At 42.9% G+C, this 21287-nt stretch overlaps 1 protein-coding gene across 1 annotated transcript in view; it reads left to right on the top strand.

The window, feature by feature from the left end:
- The first annotated feature begins 2683 nt into the window (after positions 1-2683).
- The window catches only part of COL17A1 (collagen type XVII alpha 1 chain), a 63194-nt gene continuing 44590 nt past the window's right edge, over positions 2684-21287 (top strand). Inside the window, exons 1-9 of the mRNA XM_035133915.2 lie at positions 2684-2838; positions 11564-11625; positions 12598-12642; positions 14519-14617; positions 17000-17131; positions 17947-17994; positions 19450-19485; positions 20017-20064; positions 20744-20887. Of these exons, the coding sequence (XP_034989806.2) occupies positions 11571-11625; positions 12598-12642; positions 14519-14617; positions 17000-17131; positions 17947-17994; positions 19450-19485; positions 20017-20064; positions 20744-20887 (607 nt within the window). The 5' untranslated portion in view covers positions 2684-2838; positions 11564-11570. The remainder of the gene's footprint in view (positions 2839-11563; positions 11626-12597; positions 12643-14518; positions 14618-16999; positions 17132-17946; positions 17995-19449; positions 19486-20016; positions 20065-20743; positions 20888-21287) is intronic.

The following is a 21287-nucleotide window of genomic DNA, read 5'->3' as shown; positions in this document are numbered from 1 at the left end:
GTTATAAACTAGAACGGTTTATAAAACACCTCTCAACACAGCCCAGCAGATTCCCATGAAAGAGTTAAAACAATTTAAGGCAGAGAGTAACAACAATTCAAAAATTAGCTCGGCATATTTCAACTAAAAGCTGATTGAAATAAAAAAGTGTTCAAGGAATCTTTAAAAACACACATAGAGAAGGGGTCAAATGCACAAGGCTTGAGATGGAGTTCTACAAATATGGAGCCACTACAGAAAAGGCCCAGTTTCTTCAGATCACGAATAGCAGACCTTCATAGCAGGTCAGGAGGAGTCACTAATGAGGGACACTGCCATGTACCTGACCTCTCAGCAGCAGAGTCACTGCTTCTTACTAGGAGGGAGAGGGTGAGGTAGCGGGGAGGTCCCGACTCTGCAGATGTCTCACAGGGTCCTAACAACTCTGAAGCCAGTCTTGAGGCCGGCTAGGCGGGTTCATAAGGGACCCAGGTGGCGCTGTGGTTAAACCACTGAGCCTAGGGCTTGCTGATCAGAAGGTCGGCGGTTCGAATCCCTGTGATGGGGTGAGCTCCCGTTGCTTGGTCCCAGCTCCTGCCAACCTAGCAGTTCGAAAGCACGTCAAAATGCAAGTAGATAAATAGGTACCGCTACAGCTGAACTATTTAAAATTTTAAAAGATGATGCTGTTAAGGTGCTACACCCAATATGCCAGCAAGTTTGGAAAACTCAGCAATGGCCAGAGGATTGGAGAAGATCAGTCTACATCCCAATTCCAAAGAAGGGCAGTGCCAAAGAATGCTCCAACTACCGCACAATTGCGCTCATTTCACACGCTAGCAAGGTTATGCTTAAAATTCTACAAGGCAGGCTTAGGCAGTATGTGGACCGAGAACTCCCAGAAGTGCAAGCTGGATTTCGAAAGGGCAGAGGAACCAGAGACCAAATAGCAAACATGCGCTGGATTATGGAGAAAGCTAGAGAGTTCCAGAAAAACGTCTACTTCTGCTTCATTGACTATGCAAAAGCCTTTGACTGTGTCGACCACAGCAAACTATGGCAAGTTCTTAAAGAAATGGGAGTGCCTGATCACCTCATCTGTCTCCTGAGAAATCTCTATGTGGGACAAGAAGCTACAGTTAGAACTGGATATGGAACAACTGATTGGTTCAAAATTGGGAAAGGAGTACGACAAGGTTGTATATTGTCTCCCTGCTTATTTAACTTATATGCAGAATTCATCATGCGAAAGGCTGGACTAGATGAATCCCAAGCCGGAATTAAGATTGCCGGAAGAAATATCAACAACCTCAGATATGCAGATGACACAACCTTGATGGCAGAAAGCGAGGAGGAATTAAAGAACCTTTTAATGAGGGTGAAAGAGGAGAGCGCAAAATATGGTCTGAAGCTCAACATCAAAAAAACCAAGATCATGGCCACTGGTCCCATCACCTCCTGGCAAATAGAAGGGGAAGAAATGGAGGCAGTGAGAGATTTTACTTTCTTGGGCTCCTTGATCACTGCAGATGGTGACAGCAGTCACGAAATTAAAAGACGCCTGCTTCTTGGGAGAAAAGCAATGACAAACCTAGACAGCATCTTAAAAAGCAGAGACATCACTTTGCCGACAAAGGTCCGTATAGTTAAAGCTATGGTTTTCCCAGTAGTGATGTATGGAAGTGAGAGCTGGACCATAAAGAAGGCTGATCGCCGAAGAATTGATGCTTTTGAATTATGGTGTTGGAGGAGACTCTTGAGAGTCCCATGGACTGCTAGAAGATCAAACCTATCCATTCTTAAGAAAATCAGCCCTGAGTGCTCCCTGGAAGGACAGATCGTGAAGCTGAGGCTCCAATACTTTGGCCACCTCATGAGAAGAGAAGAATCCTTGGAAAAGACCCTGATGTTGGGAAAGATTGAGGGCACTAGGAGAAGGGGACGACAGAGGACAAGATGGTTGGACAGTGTTCTCGAAGCTACGAACATGAGTTTGACCAAACTGCGGGAGGCAGTGCAAGACAGGAGTGCCTGGCGTGCTATGGTCCATGGGGTCACGAAGAGTCGGACACGACTAAACGACTAAACAACAACAACAACACAGCGGGAAGGTAAACGGCGTTTCCATGTGCTGCTCTGGTTTGCCAGAAGCGGCTTTGTCATGCTGGCCACATGACCTGGAAGCTATACGCCGGCTCCCTCGGCCAATAATGCAAGATGAGCGCGCAACCCCAGAGTCGGTCACGACTGGACCTAATGGTCAGGGGTCCCTTTACCTAGGCGGGTTCATATGAGTGTAGTCTTCCCTTCAAATAACCTGGCCCTATACTATTTTGGGCATAAGGATTAAATACCTTCAAATTGTGGCTAAAAAGGAAAAAGTAGCCAACAAATACCTAACCTCAACTAGCTGCATTCTGCATCAACCAAAATTTCCTTGCCGTCTTTAAAGGCAGCTTCATATAAAGCACATTGCAATAGGCTAGACTGGATGTATTTGAGCTTGTAGCTTGATGTGTTTTATTTCAGCAGTTAAATTTGATTCCTGGAGGCAGACTTTTTTTTAAAAACCCGCACTGTGTCAGATAATTGATAGGGTGGAGTAAGGCAAAAAACCATCGCACACCTTTGTCAGGACTTGTTTAGGAAAAAAGTTTTGGGGAAAAGAAAGAACATACGTGTTTGGGGGGCGTGGGGTAAAAGACATTAAATACAAGTCAAATTCAGCATTCTCTGAGGATCACTCGGTCTCAGAAACACCATACTGCTGAAGGAGTGCTTTATTCAAGGACTTGTGGGACAACATCTGGGATCTGGGTAGAAAGCAAACAATAAGGATTACAAACAGAAGCACTTCAGGTATGTAACGCTATCAGATTCTTTGATTTTTAAAAAGGGGGGAAGTGTGAGGAGATAAAATCTCAGACAAATTACGGGCTGAAATAGCTTCTTATTCTATATTAAGAAGTCTAGTAATTATGCTGTAGAGACTGATTATTAAGACAGTTTGGTTATGGGGAAATAGCTTTACTGTACAATGGGCATTGAAAGAGAAGTTATAAATACTGTATACAACTTAATAGCAGTACTCTGAAAACAAGCCAAAATAAGCATTTCCTCTCACATCTGGGTCGATGTGGTCCAGTCGTGTGGATATTTACTTGAAAGTAAATTTTATGAGACTTACTTCGTAGTAAGCATACAAAAGCATTGCAGCCTTATTAGATTCACAATATTATGGTTATAGCTGTAGATGAGTATGGTATGTCAGAACCCTGGAAGAAAGACTGGCTAATGCATTTCTCAAGGCAGAGGAATTGCATAGCCATCATTACAAAAATGTACTTATCGTGTGCTAGTTCTGTGGACAAAGTGTGTGGATCCTGTTTTTGGGTACACTGAACCGTATCTCTCAAAAAATGCTTGCAGTTCCTTTGCAGAAAGGAATTTTGTGTTGACTGTGAAAAATAACAATAGATTCAAGCCACCCTCATCAGCAAGGAGTGTATTATCAGGAATCACTGCACTCCTATGTATTCCTGTGTATACAATTAAGTACCTAATCTTGGGTTATGGACTTTCAAAAATTAGCATCATTATTAAAAGGCTGTTTTGTAGGTCATTAGTAATTCTTTATATTGTGTTATTTCATGATTATTTTGTTCATCTCTGTAACTACTTTGGTTTCAAACCTGGACTGTGGGCTTTCAGGTGTCCCTCCCATCTGCAAAATTGTATTTAAATATGTTTATCAACACTGAAAAAGCCTTTGCTAGATTCTACTCTAGAGGCAAACTTTTCAGGAATCTTCTGAAGTTAAATGCTGAATTAGTCTCCTGGAAAATATAGGAGTAAAGAACATGATTAAAAATTAAGCTCCTCTGAAGAGCATTGTGACTTTTATGGTGTTTCAATAGTGTCTTAAAGGGCCCAAAATGAATCTCCTCTACCTATGGGATAACATTCCCTTCTTCAGAAATGTTAAGGGCATGACTGAAAAGAGAATATCAGAAGAGACAATCTCAGGTTAGGGAGCTGAGAGAAATATTGAGGAAGTGGAATTCACCGTTTTACTTCCATTCACAAATTCTGCCCAATTACTGTATTTAGAAAAATGCATAAATATCCCCTAGGGCCAGGTTAACTGTTGGCTTCTGGCATTTAAAAAAACCGCTTTCTTCTGCGAGCTGGCTTTCTTCTGAGCTGGCTGGGTGTGTTGTACTGAACATATTCCTTATCCTAAGGACATTTGTTTCCTAGAGGCATGCATGACACATCTTGCTTGATCCTGCTCCCTAGTTGTGGTGCGTATATTAAAATGTAACTAATCTAAGGGTGCTTCGCTTCCGCATAACCTGCCTACTGAACATTCATCCTGATTTGTTTGCTGGGAGATCAGATAGCTGATGCCCAAACTACCTAAGTGTTTTCCCCGACTTTCTTGCCATGCTTCATATACCAAAAAAAGTCTAGTTTGGGGGGGGGGTTAATAAAAAGTTTGTTGCACAAGACCTCTGAATCAACTAAAATTGTGGCACCTGATGCCACTAAGGGACTGAATCCCACCACCAAATGCCAGCAATATGGAAGCGCCCAATGTTAACAGGGCAGAAACTGTGGTTTTGGTTTGTTTAGAAGCATGGACCAGATTCCCCCATATCCTTTTCTGGCCTCTGAAGATTCTATCCTGAGTGGCCTATTCCAAGTTGCTTAACTTAGGGTTTTTTAAAGCTGAGTTCTAAATGCCTTACCAAATGAAGACTCTCTGTGCTCCTGCTCAAGTGCTTTAATACATCACTGGGAGGGCAGGAAGGACATGTCTGAGAGAAATCCAGCTTCCCTTTGCCTGCATGATGAACATGAGAAGTAGCTGAAGGGACCACACAGCCATGGCTGGTTCTCTGCCAGGGTTCACTGGTAGCTGGGTGGAATGGCAGGAGCTGGCACAGACTGTATCATACAAGTAGGGAGACCATATGCGTTGCGTGCAGAAGGTCACAAGTTCAGTCCCTGGCATCTCCAGGTGGGGCCAGGAAAGACTCTTACTTGAAACCCTGACAAGCACCACTCAGCAGAGACATACCGGGACTACAGCAGGACCTAACCAGTTTAATGTAGCATGAATATAATCTGAGAAGCAATCACTATTTGAAATTGGGAAGGGCATTTCCCTTTTGGGCTGCTGGGGTTTTTCACCATCCCACTGTAATGGACACTATGCCTCAGTGCTTAAGTCCTTTGGCCATGTTATCTCACTGAACCAATGGCCAAGACATCTAGAGAAAGCCACACAGACCGAAGATGGCAGAGATTGCACACAAAGCATAATAAGCTCTACCTGTGAGCTGTGCTCCTTCCCTAAATTGCTGCTTCATTACTGCAGTATGCTTGCATTTTGCAAGCAATCACTTGCTTTGGATATAATTATATCACATGTCCATTAACAATTATTTCAATTTGAAGAACTCTTATCAAGATAAAATGATAATTTCCCCTGCTTCTTTTAGATCTTATGCCTATTCAGATAGTTCCTGGTGTAGTTTTTTGCTCAATAGTTTTTCCATAGTTTATTTTTGTTTTATGCTACCGTATGCCCTGATGCTACAAAAACACCAGTATTAGTAATGATACAATCAGCAAAACCATCTTAAAAGAATAATGTTCTGGTCCCATTTAGTTATAATTGTGAACACCTAGAATTAACATAATTTAACTTAATTTTTGCTTTAAAAATGTTGCCGATTTTTTAAAAATGAATTTGTTGCGACTTGAAAGTGTGTACAGTATAGGATTGCAGCTTTAGTTTAGTTGGGCCTTGAAGGGCTGCCTTTTCCTTACTCAGCCTGCCCACCATTTTTAAGATCCTTGTCAGATGCCTTTCTTGAGGTACTACCCTATTTGCAGTTCAGCTATTGGAGAAAGGGCCTTTTCATTGGTTCCCAAGACATGTTTGCCTAGTGCCTTCCTTTACTTTTCTTTAGGCACATGGTGAAATCTGCCCTGTTATCTCAGGCCCTTAAAGACTTTTAATTACACCTTTGTCCTTTTTACAAATTGACCACTTGCTGTTTTATTGGTACTTGTTGGTTCTGTTGTTTTATTTGTTGCTTTATAATGTTTCTGTTTCCCTATACTTCAGTATTTTTTTACTGAAACTGCCTTGAGGCCATCCTACTAAGAGGCAGGGCATATTTTTTAAAAACAAACAAACAAACAAACAGAACTGTTTTTAGGTGTATAAAGGCAATATGCCCCCCTGGCTTATTAGCCACTCTTTCAGAATTCTTCCAGCATCAGTTAGATCAGTGTTTCCCAACATTGTGCCTCCAGATGTTTTGAGACTACAATTCCCATCATCCCTAGCTAGCAAGACCAGTGGTCAGGAATGATGGGAATTGTAGTCCGAAAACAGCTGGAGGCACAAGGTTGGGAAACACTGCGTTAGATATTGAGTATGGGAAACATTTCCACTGGAATCATAGAATTGTAGAGGTATTGTAGTAGGTTATCTTAGTCCAGGAGTTGCCAGCCCAATACTTGAAGTTGCCATGATGCCAACGAAGACTTTCACTGGTGCCCCTGGGCAGGTGCTCCAGACTCTAAGCTTTGATTAACAGCAAGAAGTCTCAAACCCTCCTAGAAAGAAAGTTATGGGGAAATGTACAGGTACCTTTTAAGTGATTTCTGTGAGTGTGGTGTAGTTACCTTGTATATTTTTCCTGGTACTGAGGAAAGCAACAGCACCTGTGTTTGTGTTTTTAAAAAAATCAATATTGTGTGATCTCCATAATCAGGACCAATACACAGCTTACTTCCCGAAGTTAACATAAGGTTGTCAGAGGTGGCAATCTCTCTACTTTTGTGTTATGCCACACTCTCCATGGCAGCCATTTTGTGTTATGCCACGCCTCTCCCCCCCTCCATAGCAGATATTTTTGACTGGCGCCCCAAGCACACTCTCAAAATTCGAAATGTGTCCACTGGTCCAAAAATGTTGGCAACCCCTGCCTTAGTCCAACCTCCTGCTCACTGTAGGAATGTTAGAATGTCCCCAACAGATTGCTGTGCAGCCACTCCTGGAAGACCTCCAAATTTCACTTATGATCCTTAAATCAGCTCCTTGGGCAAATGGAACATTTTCAGTGGCAGGATATATAATAGTTTTTTCTTGGGAATTCCCTCTCCTTTGATGTCTTATCACATGATGGGCATCCATGTAAAACACCAAAACCAAATGTGCCAGCTTGTCTCATTTCTAGTCACTGTACCCCAGAGGATGGAACAAAAGGAAAAAGAAAGCCTTGCTAGACTTCAAATCCCTGCTGTCGCCTTAGATATGTGAAGGAGTGGTACACAGGACCCCAAAGCAGTAGCTAGGCTACTATAGTAGCTTAGCTGTGAAGGTAAATTTGATTGATAAGTGATATCAGCAGTGCTGGAAGATCATGAAAGCCAACTGGACCAGTTTCAGTGGCTAAAGTTGCTGTTTTCAAATCTGGGAGACTATGGAACAAAGGGGTAATTAATGGACGGACCTGATTTTGTTCTGCTGTTGGAGTGCTGCCAAAGTTTCCTACGGCTGCTGTAGGGGGGGTTGTTTCTGTATGATAGACTTGTCCACACTGGAGCAAAAAGTAGACCCCATCTCAGTGTTGTCCTGGACCTTTCCAGCTTTAAATGTGGACTTTTTCAGTCCTAGCTCTTTTGGACTTTTCAAGGATTGAAAAACCCTGCATTTAAAGGGGGAAAGGTCCAAAGACAACACTGGGATAGGGTGGACATTACTGGGGAGACCGGCAAATCCACATTTGCTCTAGTGTGGACAACCTATGTGTGTATATATGAATTCTGAGTGTTTGTATGAGAATGTTGATGTTTTATATGAATTTCTAATGGTATAGTGTATTTATTTTTATGCTTTTAAATGTCTCTTGGAGACCTTTTAAATGTCTCTTGGAGACCTTGATAACAAGTGAGTCACAAACCTAATAAATACTATTTATTTGTGTGTTTAAACATTGATAATCTGTACTTTCATAAAATATATCAAGGCGACTTATATAGCATATAAAATACAATAAAAACCAGCCTATAAATTAGAAACTTTAATAAATGGCGTAGAGGAGATTTCTGGTTTCGTTTTATTTTTTTTAGTAGATTGGCTAAACAAAGCAAAACCTTTTCCTTTATTTCATAAAGTTTAAATCCAGATATAAAAGTTGTTTTTTTGGCCAAAGTTGTTGAGCTTTTTCTAGTTTTGTCCAAAGCTATTAAGGAAATTCACAAAAATCTACACTTCCAACATTGAGTTGCCATACGTCTGGATTTTCCTGGAAATTTAAGGAATTTCTGCCTGGACACTGTTTCCGACCACCAAATCCTGGCTATGTCTGGAAAATTCCGGACGTATGACAACCCTAGTTTAAATGGTGTGAAATGACAGTCTTAGGATTTGATTGCTGTGACCCAGGGGCCAGTTGAAGAATAATTTAAAGGACAGTACCACTGCATTGTGTATTTCCTGGGATTCCTGACCATTCACCACCAGAAAAATGCCATAGAATAAGTCACAGATGGGAAATCTGTGGCCCTCTACATATTGAACTACCACCACCCCTGACCATTAGCCATGCTGGCTTGGGCTGATGGGAGCTGGAGCTCAAAACATCTGAAGGGCCACACTTTCCCTGTCTGGGTTAGAGTATGCTTCTCAGATAGCTTTGAGTCCTATCACCTTGAGTTTCGTTGTTAAATTACTTGGCAGCATTAAAATACCTGGAAGTGTCCTCTTTGGACCTCTGTGGCAGGAGACTAGAGGGAGGGGGCACAGTGTTTCTATTCACAGCATGCATGACCAGATGCCATCTGAAGGTTACTTAATTGCATTTTAATCCTTTATGTCACCTAAGGCAAGGCTCAGTGTTGGACTCCAATTCCCATTGGCCTCAGCCAGTGTGGCCCAATGGTCATGGTCAATGAGAGTTGCAGTCCAGCAATATCAGGAAGGCCACAAGCTGCCAACCCTCCTCTAATGAGCTTGGAGAAATGTTTGTGGTTCTCCTCCTCCCCATTTTAACTTCACAACAAACCTGTGAGGTAGTTTGGGCCGAGAGAATGTGACTGCCCTAAGACATTCATGGCCAGGACTGGCCCAAGATGTTTTACCGCTTGAGGCAAATGACACAATGGCTCCACCTTCCATGCTCAGAAGCTGTTGCCTTTGCCTGCCAGTCTGTGCTGCCTGAGGTGATTCCCTTATTGTTCCCAATTGTAGGGCCAGCCTTGCTCATGACAACAGAGTGAGGATTTGATCTTCATGTCTGGTTTGACACCCTCACCTCTACACCACACTGGCTGCTCTCCCAAATCCTGAAAACCAAGGTCGAGCAAAAGAAAGGAACATGCAAAAGAAACTTTAGCGAGACAACAGAGGCTGAGAGAGTGAGGCCAAGATGGCACCTCAAGCCAAAATCTTCTCATAGACTGGGTTGGGTTTGGCTCCAGGGCTCCATTGTTCCACCCGCCTAAGCTCATCTTTCAAGCATCTTCCTTCAGTGTTGGAGCTTGTTCATCATGCGCGCCAATTATGACTCTGCCTGTGATTCATGGTTTAAGGTGCTGTGGGTTTGCTGAAGCGCCTCAGGCATCCATTATCCTGAGGAAGAGGGCACAGCAGTGAAGAAAGAGATTTGGGTGACTTTAGACAAACAATTAGGGTGGATTTACCCTGAGATGAGACTCACTTCATGTGCAAATGTTTTCCTACACAGGAACAGTATTTGTCTAGGAAAAAGTACACACAATATAATCCCATACGGAGCACAGCTCATGCAAGGCTGCCTCTTTAGGCATCTTTTAGCCAATGTGGCTTGAGAGGAAATTCCTCCTTTAGTGACAATCAACCAATCACTGAGCATGAGTAAAACCACTGTCAAAGTCATCCCAAAGGCAAATAACCCTCTTCATGAGTTCACTGAGCTGTATGTAGGTGGGCGGAATGAAATTGCACCCACACCATACATTTAAAGCACATTTACACCACTTTAACAGTCATAGTTTCTGCAACAAATCATGAGAACTGTAGTTTACCCCCTTACAGACCTATAATTCCCAGCACATGGAGCAAAGTACAGTTCCCAGGGTAATTGGGGCAGGGGGAAGGCATGTGATTTAAATATTCCTTACCTCCACAAGTTCAGCAGATGATAGCAGATATGTGCCCTCAGGTGTAAGTGCAAAGTGAATGTGCAACAACAGCCCTGGTCCCTTCATAAACTACTTTGCTCCCATTTCTTGCCCGTTCAGCACTCCTCTTTTTATTATACCCTTCAGCAGAACATATGTTCCACCTTCCTGCTCTCTTTTCCCCCCTGAGCTAAACACTGTAGTTTATTAGGGGGAAGGTAACCACTGTAATTCAGAAATCTGAACGTTCCTACCTTTTAGTGCCAGAGGGGGTGGCAAACGCTAGAGATAATTGCAAGCTAAAATAAAAGATTTATGTTGTTTTTATTTTGCCCTGCTTCTTGTAGGAGTTTGGGGTAGTGTGCAACATTGTTAAAATGCAGCAATGTCAAAATGTTATTTAAAAACCTCAAAAAGCTACATGTCTGAAAACAGGAATCTAGTTGAACAAAGAACACCACCAATACCGCTGGATCCCAAGGACAGTCATATCCCAAAAGTACAAGCAAACAAATATAGAATGTTTTTACAGGAATATTTTAAATTTTGAGGTGAGGCCTGGAAACATTTGAAGAATAAAGCTGTGAGCTAAATCTGAGCAGGGGGAGATAAACACTGGCTAAATATTCCTGAGCTGCCACTAGATGACGCTGTTGCTTCACCAACTGAAGCAGCTGTTTTTAAAACAAGTTTCTACCTTTCTTCTACAGTACTGTACTTTAATTAGACACCTCTCCAGAACCCTGACCAAGAAATGTCAATGAAATAATGGTCAACTTTGGATAAACTTTCTAGCACCCTGGATGGATTACTTCGGAGTATTTTATGAGGCGGGGGAGAGGTCAAAGAACACAATACCGTACTTGTGAACATGTGCAGAGTGCCTTTCTCTTGTGAGGAATTGGTTTATCCTAGAAAAAAAACCAAAACTTCTAACTTTCCAGTCTTTATAAATCACACATATTCTCATCAAATAGAAAAAGGCCTGTGAAGTGGTCCAGGAGGGACTGTGTGAAAGTGTGCAAACTCCACCTCTTAAGCTGCTTCCTAGCCTAGTATTGGCTGAGGAGGGAGGAGGGGCCTGTGTGGGTCCACTACAGTGGTACCTCGGGTTATAAACGCTTCAGGTTACAAACGCTTCATGTTACAAACTTCGCTAACCCAGAAATAGTACCTGAGGTTAAGAACCTTGCTTCAGGATGAGAACAGAAATTGTGCTCCGGCGGCAACGGGAGGCCCCATTAGCTAAAGTGGTGCTTCAGGTTAAGAACAGTTTCAGGTTAAGAACGGACCTCCGGAACGAATTAAGTCCTTAACCAGAGGTACCACTGTATAGCAAAGAAGCCACCGGGGGTCAGGAATATGTTAACCTTTGCTCTTTCTCTTCGCCTTCATGTAGCAATGATATGGCCGCTGTAACAAAGAAAAACAGGCGAGATGGATCAGAAGTCACAGAGAGACGTAAGTTGAAGCCTTTTCTAGGAATCGGTGGTTCTTTAAGTTGATTCCCACAGACATTGCAGAGGTAAAAGTTAGTACCATTTCACCCTTCAATATCCATGTGGTTCAGTGGTCTTCTATTATATCCTTTTTAAAAAGGCTTAGTGGTCTTCTCTTATATCCTTTTAAAAAAGGCTTATATATAATGAAATGTTCATTATGCAGCAATGAGATCTTAAAATGTGAAGGCCCTCAGCGCTTGAGTATTGGGATGGAGGAGTCATCTCAGGGTAACACTTCAAAGAAGAAAAGTTTGTGTGAATTTGCCCCATGGTTGGGACGAAGTGGAACCTCCTGATTATTTCCCAAATGGAAGTTTTGATATAATAAGCCAACCTTGCAAACCAGGATAATAGCAGCTTAATACTATATACCATTTCAGGAGCATTATATTGCCATCTTCAGAGATGGTTTCGGCTATATATTTCACAGGGTCTCAGGCAATTATCCCTGCTGTATACATCCTTTGAAAAGCTATATCTCACTATGCCTTCATAAATATCTCACCTGTAAAAAATCGAGTCCTTCTCAGAATTACCAAGATGGTTTCCATGGGCCAGAAATGAATATTCAAAACAACTTTCAAAAGGAATTTGTTGGTTTTAATTCACAACTCAAATTCAGCTTAGCAATTTTGAAAAAAAGAGAAGAAGTTGTGGCCACTTACTTCTCGCCCCCAAACGGGGAGAAAAGTGAGCACAAATTTGCATTAAAATTGCCTATGTAAAGATGTAATTTTAGAAATAATGCTGTGATTTGAAGGGAAATGCAATTGATCTCACCACAGTGGGAAATAGTGTGATCAGGTGACCTGCGTACCTGCTCAATTTGCTGTCCAGATGCTAATGATTGATGAGCAGCATCAAGGTTCCCCTGTAAATGAGGACAACCTAGCCCATGGGTTTATACTCCTCTTCTCTCTCTTTTTTACAGTTATTACAGAAACTGTTACCACCAGACTGACATCTCTTCCCCCAAGTAAGTGGCTGCTATACAGAATTCAGCATACGTGTTTCTGCATGCATGCAACTCAGTTTGCTTTGTTTGTGCCTCTTTGTCAGAAGCCCCTCAAGCGTTTGTGCCACTGAGCTTATAGATCAAAGCATAACAAAAGTACCCTGCTGCTTATGGTTGGTCTTCTGAAGTTGCCCAAGTTATAGGAAAGACATGGATTAAAAATAGCAAGAGTCTTTGTACAGCCTCTCTGTGCATGGGAGTTCACTAGGCCCATAGGCTTGGCTCAGAAGAATATATGGAACAAAAATCCAGTTACTGTAGATCATATTATTTCTGAGCCAAGGAACATTGCCAGTAGAGGGTTGTTGTTTCTAAATATCAATTGGTCCCATTCTCCCATGGCTTCTGCATGACCTCGGCCTGCATTGTCCTTGATGATGTAACTTCCCTTCACACTAGCATCAGCCTGGAAAGACCTGGGTGGGATGTGTTGACTAAAACAGCTGTTTGAGTTTGATATCAAGCACCTTTGCTGAGTAACTTTTGGCCAGCCACACCATCTGTGCTGTGGTTTCTTTACCAGAGTAATTGTAAGGAGTGCTAAGCAGTGATAATAGCTCTTGATCGTACAACTCTTCTGACTAGGGTTCTAGCCTTCCCTTTCTCACTGGAATGTAATTCTCATTTCAGCTAAGTAGATTTAAAGTGGTCTGTTTTCTAGCACTGAAGCTGTGTTGCAAGTATGACATGTGAGTGTAGGCAGGGGGACCCACCTAGTCAGTTCAAGATTGACCATGCGGCAGCCCTATTCTTGAGAGGAATTAATCCAGTCCACTTTCCCTCAACCTCATACTCTCTAGTTGTTTTGAACCAGTGCTTTTTTCTGGGGGGACGCAGGGGTACACATACCCCTAAACCTTTTTTAAATCTTTGTACTTTTGTCCATTTACTATATTTATTTCCGCCGATTTGAACTATAAAATCGTGATTTTCTTGAGTCAAAATGAGAGTACCCCTAAACATTTTTTAAAGAAAAAAAGCACTGTTTTGAACTATAGTTCCCATCAGCCCCAGCATGTTTGGGGAAGGCTAGGGGATGACAGAGGACGAGATGGTTGGACAGTGTTCTTGAAGCTACGAACATGAGTTTGACCAAATTGCGGGAGGCAGTGGAAGACAGGAGTGCCTGGCATGCTCTGGTCCATGGGGTCACAAAGAGTCAGACACGACTAAACAACAAAACAACAGTCTAGTCTTACGTTATTTCTGTGAAATTGATCATCATCAATTTCGGTCCAGTATACCTGAAGGAGCATCTCCACCCCCATCGTTCTGCCCGGACACTGAGGTCCAGCGCCGAGGGCCTTCTGGCGGTTCCCTCATTGCGAGAAGCAAAGCTACAGGGAACCAGGCAGAGGGCCTTCTCGGTAGTGGCACCCACCCTGTGGAACCCCCTCCCATCAGAGGTCAGAGAGATAAACAACTACCTGACATTTAGAAAATGCCTAAAGGCAGTCTTGTTTAGGGAAGTTTTTAATCTGTGATATTTGATGTATTTTAATGTTTGTTGGAAGCAGCCCAGAGTGGCAGGGGAAGCCCAGCCAGATGGGCGGGGTATAAATAATAATAAATGATGCCCATCTGACTCTGTTGCTCCAGCCACTCTGGGCAGCTTCCAGCAAAGTATAAAACACAATAAAGCATCAAACGTAAAAAACTTCCCTGTACAGGGCTGCCTTCAGATGCTTTCTAAAATTCGTATGGTTGTTTGACATCATATATGTGAGGCATGCTCATGTTGTATATGGCCCCACCGAAAGGCCCCTATATTATTCCTCAGTCCTCTTTTCCTGCCTTTTCCCACCCTCAGAATCTCATGTTGTGTTTACTTTGACAGAAGGAGGCAGTACCAGCAGCCTCAAATCAACGGCTTATAGTGGAGGAGGTGGAGTGGAGAAAAGGACATACACCCACGGCAGCAGTTATGTGACAGCCAGTAAGTGGTTCGCAGACTGAAGGGAAAGGGAAACAACATAAACGAGGAACGTAAAAAGGTGTGGGGAGAAAGGGCAGAAGCTTACAATTCAAAAATGACAAGTGCTTTGTGTATGTGTGGGAGAAGCATTCCTCCTCTGAACTTTTGTGGAACTACAAGAGGAGGGAAAGAGTCCTTGCCCAGAGATGCCCTTTAAAATCTGGAAGCAGCATCCTTTTTGTGGTAAATGGTGGGAGTTTATACAACTGTTGTTGTTTTTTAATTCTTCCAGGAAATATCACCGCACAATTATATTTCCTTGCAATCTTCTGTGGTTCTCTGTCTTTTCTTGGCATTTCTTCTTGGGCTCAGCACATGTGGGTACAGAGGAATCAAATAAAAACAGCTGCAAATAAACATTAGTTTTTCGTATAAACATATTTGGTTTGCCTTGGAATAGCCTTTCGGCAGAGAACATGGAAGGCATCCATTTAGACATCCAAGGAACTGCCCACTAGATAACTCCGAACAGGCTGTGTGGGTGTGCCTTGATAGTTTCTTCTGATGAGGCCGACAGCACTGCCAAGGGGGCCTGGGCAAAGAGACCTCCAGGGATTCCCACCCTGGCTACGCCCTTCTCTCCCAACATGCCACCTGGGCTGCTGTCCTGCCTTCTCCCCCAGTGCTCTGCCAATCTTGTTGCTCTGCCACCTTCTCACCCACCTCCCCCACTCCCTGGTCACTGCTCTCTTTCCAGCAGGAAGAAACCCCCTTTTCCTTACTAAAGAGGCTCCCACGAGTTCCTCTTTTTCCTGAAGACACTCTGGGGAAATGAAGGTGGTGGCTTGTTGCTGGAGCCTCAGCAAGCTCTTCACTACAGAGGGCACCCTCTGCCATCATTGCTGGCAGTCATTTGAAGACCCCTGGATTGTAGGGCCCTGGAGCCCCAAAGTCCAGCCCCTAACAGAACCACTGGAAGCAGCCTAGACAGGACAGACCTCACACAACTTCATGAAACTTTATAAAACCTTCCAGGTGTAAAGCTCTCCATAGGCCACACGCTCACCTCCTAGAAGGAGACGTAACACTCCTAGTTAATTAACATGGAACACATTAGTGTGTTTTCTTGTAATGGGCCTGATTGAAATGGCTTTTTTTAAAATTTCCCTAGATACTTTAGGAATCCATATTGAAAGTATGACGCTCATGGCCACATTAAACAAGCCAGAGCAGTTTGAGTTAATAAACTCTTGATGATTCTGTGTCTTAAGTCATTGCGTTCCAAGTCAGTGTAAAAATTGGAGAGCAGGGCAGAGGAGGGAAGCAAAGGCTTCCTCACAAAAGTTCATTGTTCTTCAAACATTTTAATACGGGAAGCCACTAAATGACACCAGATTCAGAAGTACAAGCAAATGTATGAGAACAGCCCTCTTCCTGGGATTACAAAGGGCACATTCTCTCTTCATAATTTGGAGCATGGCATCCACCCAGTATTCACATGACTGCATCATGTTAGGTCACAGCTATCCTTCTGTTTTTGGAGACCTCATGAAAATCCAAAGGTAGAAATATATGCAGCAACCACCAGGACATTTGACAAACCGCATTTTAACCACACTATTCCAAGTAGGATTTGGGTGGGGTTTGGTTTAGTTTGCATCTAAAGGCAAACTGATTTAACTCGCAGTTCCTGAAACAATATGCAAACCAAGATACACACTCATCCTTCAAAATACAGTATACACTTCAACAAACTTTGCAATGTGTAGCAAACCACACAGGCTTTTGTGAAACTGAAATAATCTGTAAAGCCCCTAAGTGATGATATGAGGCCCCAAATGTCATTGACTTCTAAAGGCTATGGCTTGTATTCAACGTAACTCGTAAGTAACCATCCCAGCAGAAGGATTTATAATTGTGCCATGGGATTCCCCCCCTCTCTCCTCACACACTCCCCACACCACCACCCCAAATCTGCTCTGGAGGGTTGAGGGAACAGTCCAGAAAAGATTCAGGGTGTCTGTGGGAGGAGGAGCAGGGTACAGGCCTGCTGTGCTAGTGTAAACCCTTGAACCGACGGGATTGTTACTTAGCACTACAGTATATTAGATGAAAGCCTGTTGCTGGCTGAATGGAAGATGGAGAGGGGTTTATGACCATGTGTACAAACCAGCCTGCTATACAAAGGTTAAACATTTGCTGTGTCCACTATTTTCTCTGGCTCAGCCCACCCTGGCATTGTTTCCCCCCCTTCCCAAAAGTTGCCCAAAAGCAAATGTGACCCTCGGGCTGAAAAAGGTTCCTGTTCTAAGTAATAAATATTAAATTAAAGACCGGACTGTCATTTCCACCACAGTCTGATCGATTGTACATACATTTTAGGAGGTTTTGTTTCATCTGTAGGTGGAAATGCTAGGACGAATACCTCCTCTTCCTCCTACAAGCAAGCCATCACTCCTTCTTCTACTCTTACCAAATCACCAGGCTCCACCTTTGAACGAAAAACCTATTCCACTCGCCATGCAGGATATGAAGGTATCATAGTCTCAAGGAAACTAAGGGGTGCACAGATTATGTTGGCTAATCATGCAACTATCCTAGAAGCCTGCTTCATTTGCACAAACTCTGGCTTTCAGGGACCTCACAAATGTGCTCATTCCTTCAGAGAAGCTCGTATCCACTCTGATCTTTCCTGGTCCTTCTAGCTAAGCCAAATTTTGATCTTTTGCTTAACCGCTGTCTGTAATCATAGCACAAGCCTTGGCTACAGATGGTGTTTGAGGAGCAGAGACCTTAACCACAACCCCAGATTCAAATGACACGCTAAGCCAAACTTTCGGTTTAGCTGCAGTGCTGTGCTTAAAGGACCAGAGAGAAGCAAAGTGGGTGCAAGCTCCTCTCTGGGATCCAACACAATTATGTGGCCTCGAGACACCATGGTTTGGCTTACCCAGACATGTGAACCAGGCCAGTGTATACTTGCCCTTTACAGTACTTCTGCTACTTTTGATCCTTTTGTTCTTCCAATGAGTCCCACCCCATTGTCATATCAATTCATGATCCTTTTAGCCTTTTTGGACTATAGCACTGTAATCCATTGTCTAACATAACACTTTCATCAGCAGTGATAACCCTCTCTCTGCACTTTGCCAAGATCATTTCCTGACTTCTCAAGCAGACTATTCAATGGATCTTCCGCATATGTCCTTGGGACACCTTTTAATTCCAAAGAAAACTACAGGATACTCTATATACCACGATGCTGATACGTTATACTATTGAAATTCCCCTTTCCATATAACACATGCAGTTAAGTTTTAATATGAAATCTTCTTGTTTTTTCCCTGCAGGGAGCTCCAGCGCAAATTCCTCTCCAGAGTTTCCAAGAAAAGATTTTGGTACATTTCTTTTATTAATACTATGAAGACCAAATTGAGGGCAGGTGCACATTAAATGCCTTATGGTCTGGGAGTTCAAAATGTTGAAAAAATCCCTATATACTTGCACTAGAATGAATTATGGAAACAACTCAGATTTGAGTTAGCTGTCGTGTTTCCATCTGGTGCAGAGCTTTGCATTTAGAAAGAAATGGGATCTTTCTAATAGCTCTGGCTTTAGTAGACAAGAAGCTGAAATGCATGTGTCTAATATTTGGGGATAATATGCAGAAGTGCCTGATCTACAAAAGTAACAGACAGCACAAGCATACCCCTTTCCCACTCCATCTCTGTTGTGCCAGTGTGAATACCCGAGTCCCAGGAAGCTGAAAGGAAGCCCAAGAGCCAGTTACCGCAGCTGTAGAACTACTGCCAGTGCTTCCCATTCCTGGCTGAACTACTGCAATACAGGACTCTTACAGATAAGGCCCTAGGAATCTGGGTGACATCGGAGGGGATGAAGAGTGATATAGGATCTCATTCCCCTGTCACTGGAAGCATAAATCATTCTTCCAATGTTTTCTAAGGATTGCCCTATACCTTTAAAGCAGGTTATTCAAAGAACCTTCTTTCCCTCAAATCAGTGGTTCCCAACAGGTGGTCCGTGGACCCCCAGGGGTCCGCGAGCTATGCCAGAGGGGTCCGCAAGATGCTATTAGAATAAAAAATATATTAAATATATTTCGTATGATAACATTTTTTTTGTTTTGTCCGCTTCCTGCATGAGCAGAGTCTAGCGCAAAACTAGAATTAGATAGAGGCAGTAGTTCTGCTGTATGCCGTTAGGTGGCGCTTTACAAACACTACTGTTTTGCAAAGAGGCAGCGCGCGCATTCTACTAACGCTCACCTCCCCAAGATGCTTTGCGCGCGTCGGCTTCATTTGTGCGCTACTGCGCAGGTACCCTGTCTTCTCCATTCCCCTCCCTCCTCCCTGGCGCGCGCTGCCTCTTTGCAAAACAGTCGTGTTTGTAAACAAAGCGTTGTTTTTCACGGAAGCTACAGTTTGTGTAGTTAAAAATGGAACGTTGGTTAAAAAGTGGTTCGTTAAAATGACAAAGGCCTACAGATGAAGAGGAAGATAATGCATTTGATATTCAAGCAAGTAAGTGAGTGACTCTCGAACCGATCTTGTCAGTGTCCATTGAACCTAAATCGTCGGCGTCCCTTGAACCTAACCCTTCCAAGATCAGTGTTAAGCTTACTGGAAAAATTAGATTAGGAATTAGATTTAGGATTAGGAATTAATGGGGGTCCTTGTCACAATAGCGGCTCGATGAGGGGTCCTCGGGAAAATTTTGTTGGGAACCCCTGCCTCAAATAATTATGGGTTTTCGTCAACCTTGTCATCTTGATCACAGTTTTTCAAAATAAAATTTCAAACAATTGCATTTAACATTTTCCTTGGTTTTCACAGGTTCCTCTGCTACCAGGGGGCGAAGCCAAACTCGTGGTAAGATATAATATACACTTTGTAGAGATCCAAATATTTAATTTGGGCATGCCCAAGAGTGTGTGGGCATGCTAAGTGGTTTTTTGTTTGTTTGTTTTGAAAGCTTTTTTCTTTAATGCCAAGTCACACAAGTTTTTTAAAAACCTGGTTTGCTATGATGAGGCACTGCAGGTTGCTACTGAGGAAAGCGACATTTTGAAATGTCAGCACATATTATGTAAAAGAAAAATTGGGCTGGTGGGAGGTCTAGGAATGTAAGCAGAGTGCAGTTTTATAAAAGTTGCTGTCACCATTGCATTCTAATAATAAACTCATAAAATAAATGATTAGACAAGCCGTGGTGTAGGAAAAATTAGTATTCTGTTCCTTTCAAACTTTGCTGCATGTGGTCTAAATACTGACAGAACATACCAAATGCCAAGCTAACAACCAGTAGCAATGAACCTTCTTCATGCCAAAGGTGTGTAGAGGGTATCCAGTTACCATTACCTCTCCCTTCACAATAAGCCTCTTTCATTTTGTCTTGTACAGAGAGTGAAATTCGAGTGAGGCTGCAGAGTGCTTCTCCATCAACCAGGTGTAAGTGCTTGAGCTGTTTTTTTGTGGACTGAACAAAGGGTAGCTGAATCTCCTTGATTAATAATCCAGTAGTTGTAGTGATGAACTCTTCCTCTGACCATGTGGTAGCCCTTTTTTTCCATGATGCCATCTGATATTTTCCTAATATCTGTTAGCCGGAAACTCTATAGGGGCTGACAAAAATACACAAGGAGCAAGGATCACTATAATCCAATGAAGAAATTACTTGTGGCCTCAAGGGAGGAAGAGTCCTTTATGTTGAGGTGGGCCAGCCAGAACAGAGACAAGGGTTGCATACACACTATATTTTTGAAGCATGTTTGAAGCACATTCTCTCTCTCTCTCTTTCCTCCCCCCCCCCGGAATTCTGGGCACTGGTTTGTTAAGGGTTGCTGGGAATTGTAGCTCTACGAGGGGTAAACTACCGTGTCCAGAAGTCTTTGAGGGAAAGAATATGCTTCAGAGGTATAATGTGTGTGTGTGTGTGTGTGTGTGTGTGTGTGTGTGTGTGTGTGTGTAGCTTTGGCTTGCACCATTCAGCTCGTCTTCAGATGCATCTGTCATTTTAAAGACCAAAACATATAAAGCATACAATTTTCTACCAACATCATGCTTTTAATTTTCTACCCACATTGTCAAGTTTTGGCCTTAAGTCTCCAATATCTCTTTTCTCTTTTAGGGACAGAATTGGACGATGTCAAACGACTACTTCGGGGAAGTCGGTCAGCTAGTGCTAGCCCAACTCGGTCCCCATCAAGCACACTCCCGATACCTAAAAAAGCTGTTGTGGAAACCAAAATGGTGACAGAGAGCAGCCAATCAGGTATCTGATTGCTGGAATTCCAGCATATTTCTAATCTATCAAATCACAGAATAAGGTGGAATGGGTGGCAGAGGCTGCAAATGTACGTCTTCTTTTCAGACCAACAGTGCAAGGATCACAGGATTGTCCAAAGGTGCATGCTTTTTCTTGATACCCCAAAAGTGGAGTGAAGTATAATGGCTTCAGTCCTTAATCTCTTGGCAGTGATTGAGTGGCACCATTGCAATACTTTTTTTAGTTTCATCAAAAGTAGTTTCACACTAGGTAAGGGGAAGCTATGGCCCTCCAGGGGTTGCTGGACTCCAGTTCCCATCAGCCCCAGCCACCATGGCCAATGATCACAGGTGATAGGAGCGGTAGTTCATAGGTTTCCCACCCCTGTTCTAGACTAAAGACCAGG

This window comes from Zootoca vivipara, chromosome 5, assembly GCF_963506605.1.
Source record: "Zootoca vivipara chromosome 5, rZooViv1.1, whole genome shotgun sequence".
Taxonomy (NCBI): Eukaryota; Metazoa; Chordata; class Lepidosauria; order Squamata; family Lacertidae; genus Zootoca; species Zootoca vivipara.
Note: the sequence above shows the minus strand (reverse complement) of the source record. Positions and strands in the feature narration are given on the sequence as shown.